The sequence below is a fragment of the Grammomys surdaster genome, unplaced genomic scaffold, assembly GCF_004785775.1.
Source record: "Grammomys surdaster isolate TR1022 unplaced genomic scaffold, NIH_TR_1.0 120335, whole genome shotgun sequence".
Classification (NCBI taxonomy): Eukaryota; Metazoa; Chordata; class Mammalia; order Rodentia; family Muridae; genus Grammomys; species Grammomys surdaster.
The window spans coordinates 1-6,676 of NW_021616260.1; the positions used below are offsets into that span (position 1 = coordinate 1).

At 37.7% G+C, this 6,676-nt stretch overlaps 1 protein-coding gene across 1 annotated transcript; it reads left to right on the plus strand.

The window, feature by feature from the left end:
* Positions 1–652: 652 nt before the first annotated feature.
* Positions 653–5,713, plus strand: LOC114635955 (solute carrier family 22 member 27-like; the record flags this gene model as incomplete). Its single annotated transcript, XM_028784300.1, has 3 exons — positions 653–826; positions 918–1,086; positions 5,470–5,713. Coding segments are annotated over exons 1-3 (453 nt in total), but the record flags the coding sequence as incomplete, so codon positions are not given.
* Between the last annotated feature and the right edge of the window lie 963 nt (positions 5,714–6,676).

Below are 6,676 nucleotides of genomic sequence, written 5' to 3' on the forward strand. Positions count from 1 at the left end.
TCATGATCTCTACATTACTAAACTTCTAAGTTCTGGCTTAGGTATCTAATTTTACAAGTACTATCTGTGTTTTGTACTATGCTCATGTGTCCACCAAAAGTTCATGTGTTTGAATACTTTGTACTTTAGCTAATGAAGTTATTTTGGGCAGACACAGAACATTTGTCAGTGGAGTTAGCTTAGAGGAATTGTGTTTGTTGAGTATATATTGTGGTAAATACCTATTTGAGGTCTGATATGATACTAGTTAACCCTCTGAATGAGTTATCTATCTCATGTTCATGGCACCTAGTGAACAATTACCATGTTTTATTATTGTGTATCTGTTGCTGCTCTATCAAACTATGTCTTTTTTCCATTAAGCAGCTTTTAACTAGTACCTTGTCATATCAACAAATCAGTAATAAATATGCTAAGCACAGTATATGGTATGATATCTTTATGATACGTTATAATATCAGCAAAGTATTTTACCATATGGCATGAGTTAATAAATTCACTGGTAAGAAACAGAGAAATATTGTTTATGTATTTATTTATAAAAATGAAAAAAATCTTTTGAGTTCATGTACTCTGTTATTTATAATTCCTTATTATTTATAATTATTGCTGTCTTGAAGTTTCAAGCAAACTGAATTGTTCCCATAATCTAATTTCTCCCTTTTCCTCAGGTTTGGGAGGAAGTTCATTTTAATATGTGCTGTATTACAATTGGCCATCACTGAAACCTGTGTAGCTTTTGCTCCCACCTTCCTGATCTACTGCTCACTCCGATTCCTGGCAGGAATGTCTGTGGAACCCATAGTAATAAATAGTAACTTGCTCAGTAAGTCAAAGCTTTTGAAATGGGACCTTTTTCAAACTTTGGTTTTTGACCCTGTAAATCCCTTTCAAGTCAATATATCTTTTTCTTTCAGTGTTAGAATGGACAAGACCTAAATTCCTCGCCATGGTGGCAGTGATTGTATCTTGTGCTGTTAGTATTGGAAGCATGGTATTGGTAGGCCTGGCTTTTTCATTTAGAAACTGGCACCACCTCCAGCTGGCAATGTCTGTACCAATATTCTTCTTCCTTATACTCACAAGGTATGAGCTTTCTTTCCTATTCTGTGTTATGGAATTCTGTGAAGACAATGAACAGAAATAAGCACATAAGACATATATTTCTGTTTGGTCTACACCTGATAGTGTGATCGCATCTTTGCAATTATGGGAGAGGAGGACAAGAACTACTGTCAGACAAAACTGAGGAATCTGAATTCTGCCTTAACTTGGGGTAAACGTTAAATAGTTTTATAAAATCATACCTAAGTATAACAAGAGTTGCTGGTACACTGAAGAAGATTCACTTCTTATACAAATGTTTTGTTTAATTGCAAGTTCTGTATTTCACTAATTAACTAGATAAAATGTATAACATCTAATTAAGTTCATATTATGAATAAACATTTAATATTAAAGATAGTATATTGAAAATATTAGTTATGTTATTCCAATAGAAAAAGTTTATACTGTTTGGTAGTTAAGGGCTCTTATATAGAAGTTAAGTTTCTTTGGTAGGAAAAATAAAACAAACAAAACAAAACAAAAAAACCCAAAAAACCCCAAAAGAACAATAGCAATGAATGTAGCCTGAATATTTTTCTTCTTTCTGCTTGTCGTTTTTGTGATTGCTATTCTTGGTTGTCAATGTGACTACATCTATAATGAACTAAAATTCAGAAATTAAAAGCACACCCGTGAGAGTTATTTTTTGCTAGGTTTAATGTGGGTTAATACACTTCTAGTCCAGACCTTGGAAGTTGGAAGGCACATATCTTTGATTTGTATCTTGAAACATGAAGACACATTTTTAATGTGGGCCATACCTTCTGCTGGAAACCTACAAAAGGACCTTTTTCTTTTTCTATCTTTAGCTATCTTAGTGTTTTTCTCTTCCTGATTTGTCAATTTCTTAAACTTTTCCTTGAAGTCTTGTGTCCATCCTTCATAGTTTTCCTTTTCCTGTTTCTCTATAGCCCTTTTCTTTGAGAAGACATCAGAAGACAAAATGATTATGAGCATAAGAATGAAGATTATCCGTGCAATAATCATAATCAGTAATGTTTCAGTTTCATTCAGTTCATCTAACTCTCTCACCTTTGTTTCCAATCTTGATCCATTCTTGAAAGCAATATACAATCTCTAAAAATCTTGTGTTATTGTGTGTCCCATCTTCATATGCCCTATTCCCTCAAATCTATGATTTTCAAACTACTTATATATGTCTAGGAAATATGTCCTATTCTTTCCCTTTAAACATTAAAAACAGAATTTTTACCTTTTCTGAAGTTTTGTTGTGTTTGGATTCCTTTGTATGTACTCTTTCTCCCTCTGATGTTCATTTCATGACACTCCAGTGGTTGGTTTTGTCCTTATTCTTTTGCTCACAGTGAGGGGTGGAAAATTCCTTTAACTGGAAAAACCAGCTTGAAGCCATTTGAGTCCTGGGATATTTTGTCAATCTTGCTTTGTTGGGCTGAGTCAGCACCTGTGACCATCTGCATCTCTGGGAAGATGGTGCCTTTTCAAATGGGCTGTGGTTTAAACCTTCCATGTGTTTGAGGTACTTAAAGCCTCAGCACTTTGAGAAGTGCAGCTCAGAAATTGACCAGTTGAGCCAGTCGATAGCCAAGTTGCATGCCAATCTGGGCTCTGTTGCATTTGGTGCAGTCCTTGTAGGCCAGCTCTGCTTCCATGACAGTACTATGCTACCACTCATGTCATTTGAGCACAATTAACTGTGAGCTACAATTCACCAGTGTAACAGGAGTAGGGAGGTCTAGTGTCTATTTAGCACTGGTGTTAGAGTATTTTAGCAGCATGGGTATTGCTCTGCTAGCATTTGTGCACAGCAGGGAACCTCCTTCCTCCTGTACCATTTTTACAATTTATTAGTAAGCTGTAGGCACTATGCTGGAGAGGTTCTGAGCTACTGCAATACTTCCACCTGTTAAAACCCACCCAAATCACTTGCCAATCTAATGTCTCTTTGGCTTCTACTCTATCTGCCTGTCCTCAGGGTGAAGTTCTCTTGGCCATCCTGTCTGATGAAAATTTCCTCCTCTTTTTGTCTTTTCTTTCCTTCCTTCTGGTCTCACTTGAGACCTCTCACTTGATTCTAAGCCCTTCCTTCCTATTCTTCTGCCCAGTCATAAGCCCCTGCCACTTATTGACCAATCATATATTAGTGGGGAGAATTCTTTACAGTACATTGGTTAATACTGTGCCCTAACATAAGGTTACAGTCTGGTCTGGGGCACAATATTCAGATTCTGAATACACAACACACAAGATAAATTCCAACATGATCCCTTTCCTTACCTCCTTTTAAAAAATCTTAACAATTACTACAATAGGGCCATCAGGATAGGCATATTTGATCAGAAATGACTCTACAAAGTGACCACAGACTTAATACAGAGAAACAAGTTTATACAGACAAGTACAAAAGACTCACGTGCCACAGATTTTTTTTTTCACCCACACAGCCTATCAGTATTATTATGTGTCAGGAACCATCTATGAAAAGCTAAGACTAGCAGATAGCCTTTCTGGAGGTCGCCCACTTTTTTGCATGGACTGAGATGAGTAATTTCTGAGAGGCAAGTCAAAGAGACTTTATCTCAGCATTGCTTCTTGTTGCTTATGTGCCTTTCCTGTCATTATGAAATTAACATAACAATCTCTAGGCATCAACTAACCCTATTGACCTGATTTCCTAAATATCAACATAAAGATCAACTTTCATGAGTTAATGCTGTTTGGTGAATTAAAGATTTTATAGAGTTCCTGTTTGATTTAAATAATCTTAGAAAGAAAGTTTTAAAGGATGGTTTTAGTCGTTTTGCTAAAAAGATGTAATAAAATTAAAATCAAAAATAGAATGTGCCCACTCCTCATAATATTAAGTAAAGGCAGCATAATAGAAATACAATGCGCTTTCATAATTACACTAAAAAGGGAGATAAGATTAGGACAAATGTGTTCAAGGCAAAACATTCATTCTAGGTCAGATCCAAGGATGAAGCTATAGGTGTGCTCTATGATAAAACAAAATTAGATGAAACTGTTGCTTTGAACTTATAATTAGCTTATAGAATGAAACATTGCTTTGAACTTAATATCATCATCCTTTTGTATCTTCCATTTTGTGTAAAATTTTATTTGTGAGGTAATTTTCTAAAGAACCTTTGTCTAGAATGCATAAAAGAACTAGAGAAAAGAAATAAATTTGGTGTCTTGGGGGCCTCTGCCCCATCCATCCATCCATCCATCCATCCATCCATCCATCTATTCAATCAATATATATTTGTTCATATATATGTGTATGTATGTATGTATGAATGAATGTCTATCTGTCTGTCTGTCTGTCTGTCTGTATATATGTAAGCATGCATGAACACTTGTGGAGTTGATTGAGAAAGATGGTTGGGCCTGCTAAAAGGTGTGTGTATGGACATATGTGTATCTGTGCATACTTGACCACGGAAAGGATTCTAATTATTTTCTTTTATTTGTAACAATTTATCTATGAGGTAATTCTTTTATACACAAAGAATTTTTGTCTATAAATTGCTAACAGCAAGTAATAAGAAGGTGATATAGCCATTTTCAACTTCTTCTGGTTTGTGTGTTTTCTGTGTGAGTGACACTTTTTCTCTGGTTCACAAAGAGTTAACCAACATGATCAGTGAGGGGCTCCTGGCTGCCTGGCCAGAGAAGGGAGAACTAACAATAAATCCTTTACTTAATCCTCTGCTGTTAAGCAACAGGTGTTAATTTGTCTGAAACCATTGGCTTCTGGCCCCAGGATGATGAATCAAGGAGAGTAAATATTTATACTAAACAACTTTTACTCTCACAAAACCATGTTTGTCCCTCCACCTTAACTCCACCCCATTGAGCTGCCATCCAAAGAGAACCAGTGCTAGGACAAGTTCCCAGCCCTTATGCAGCTGCTTTCAACATGTAAATGAGAAGCAGGACCAGTTTTTACCTTTTTTGCATGGCCATATGTCCGCAGCTGATTAGATGAAGGTATAAATGTAATTTGGATGATGTGATTAGTATACAAAATTTATACAATGCTTTTCATTTAGAGAAAAGAACACATTATTAAATGGTGTTTCCTATACACAAGGAAGTTGGTATATGTCTGTGGAAGCATCCCTCGTAGTCTAGTTCCATGAACCCTACTACAAATGTATATCCAGGTAGAGGGAGACAGATCCCCACTGGGGATCTAGGTATGCATTTCAGAAGTTCAGTGCATTATTTAATGAAGGAGTTAGATGACAAAAGATTGTAGAGTTTGATATATCATAATGTTGTAGGTATTCAATTAAATAACAAAAATTTGAAGGTTAAATTTTGTATGTAAAATGACTGCACAAGAATTGTTTCTACCTCCAACATCTTTCTTGACAGGTGGCTCTCAGAGTCAGCTCAGTGGTTAATTGTGACCAACAAACCCCAGAAGGGCTTAAAGGAACTTAGAAAAGTTGCACACATGAATGGAATGAAGAATTCTGGAGACACCCTAACCGTGGAGGTGAGCATAATGGGTGATGGTTATGACATAAATGAAATACAAGCTTCACATGTGTATGAGTTAGTGCCCAAGATGCACTATGCTGTTATTAAGAACACTGCACCCTTCCGCCCCTGCCTGGTCCTCTGGGCTGGAGCAGACACAGAGTCGGTCTGCTCCTGTTCTGTTGAGAAACTGAATCCTGAGTCATCCTGGAGCCACTGCACTCAGAGCAGCTGGTAAGAACTCCATCTCACTCCCTAAACCCCAGAGATACATCGGGGAGCCAGGGACATCCAGGGCACAGCATCTACCCAAACCCCGCCCCTCCGGAATTCCACTTCCCTTCTGCCCCTGCCTGGTCCTCTGGGCTGGAGCAGACACAGAGTCAGTCTGCTCCTGTCCTGTTGAGAAACTGAAACCTGAGTCATCCAGGAGCCACTGCACTCAGAGCAGCTGAAACTGAATCCTGAGTCATCGAGGACCCACTGCACTCAGAGCAGAAGGATTTCCAGATCCAAGAGGTGGCCTGAGTCCCAGGAGTTCTTCCACCCAGGAGATTAGGAGCATAAGACCACAGAGACCTCTGGACCCTGAGGAGCTCTGCAATAAGCAAGATAACTGGAAATACAGACTCCAGTTTTACACAGTGATGGCAGGTACCACTAGAGTTAACCAGATGGCGAAAGGCAAGCGCAAGAACATAAGCAACACAAACCAAAGTTTCTTGGCATCATCAGTGCCCAGTTCTCCCAATATAGCAAGCCCTGAACACCCCATCACACCTGAAAAGCAGGATTCAGAATTAAAATCACTTCTCATGATGATGATAGAGGATTATAAGAAGGAATTAAGTAACTCCCTTAAAGAAATACAGGAGAGTACAAGTAAACAGATAGAAGCCCTTAAAGAGGAATCACAGAAATCCCTTAAGGAAATGCAAGAAAACACAAAGAAGGAATTAAACAAAAACATTCAGGATCTGAAACTAGAAATAGAAACAATAAAGAAAGTTCAAAGGGAGACAACCATGGAGATAGAAAACCTAAGAAAGAGATCAGGAGTCACAGACGCAAGCATCACCAACCGAATACAAGAGATAGA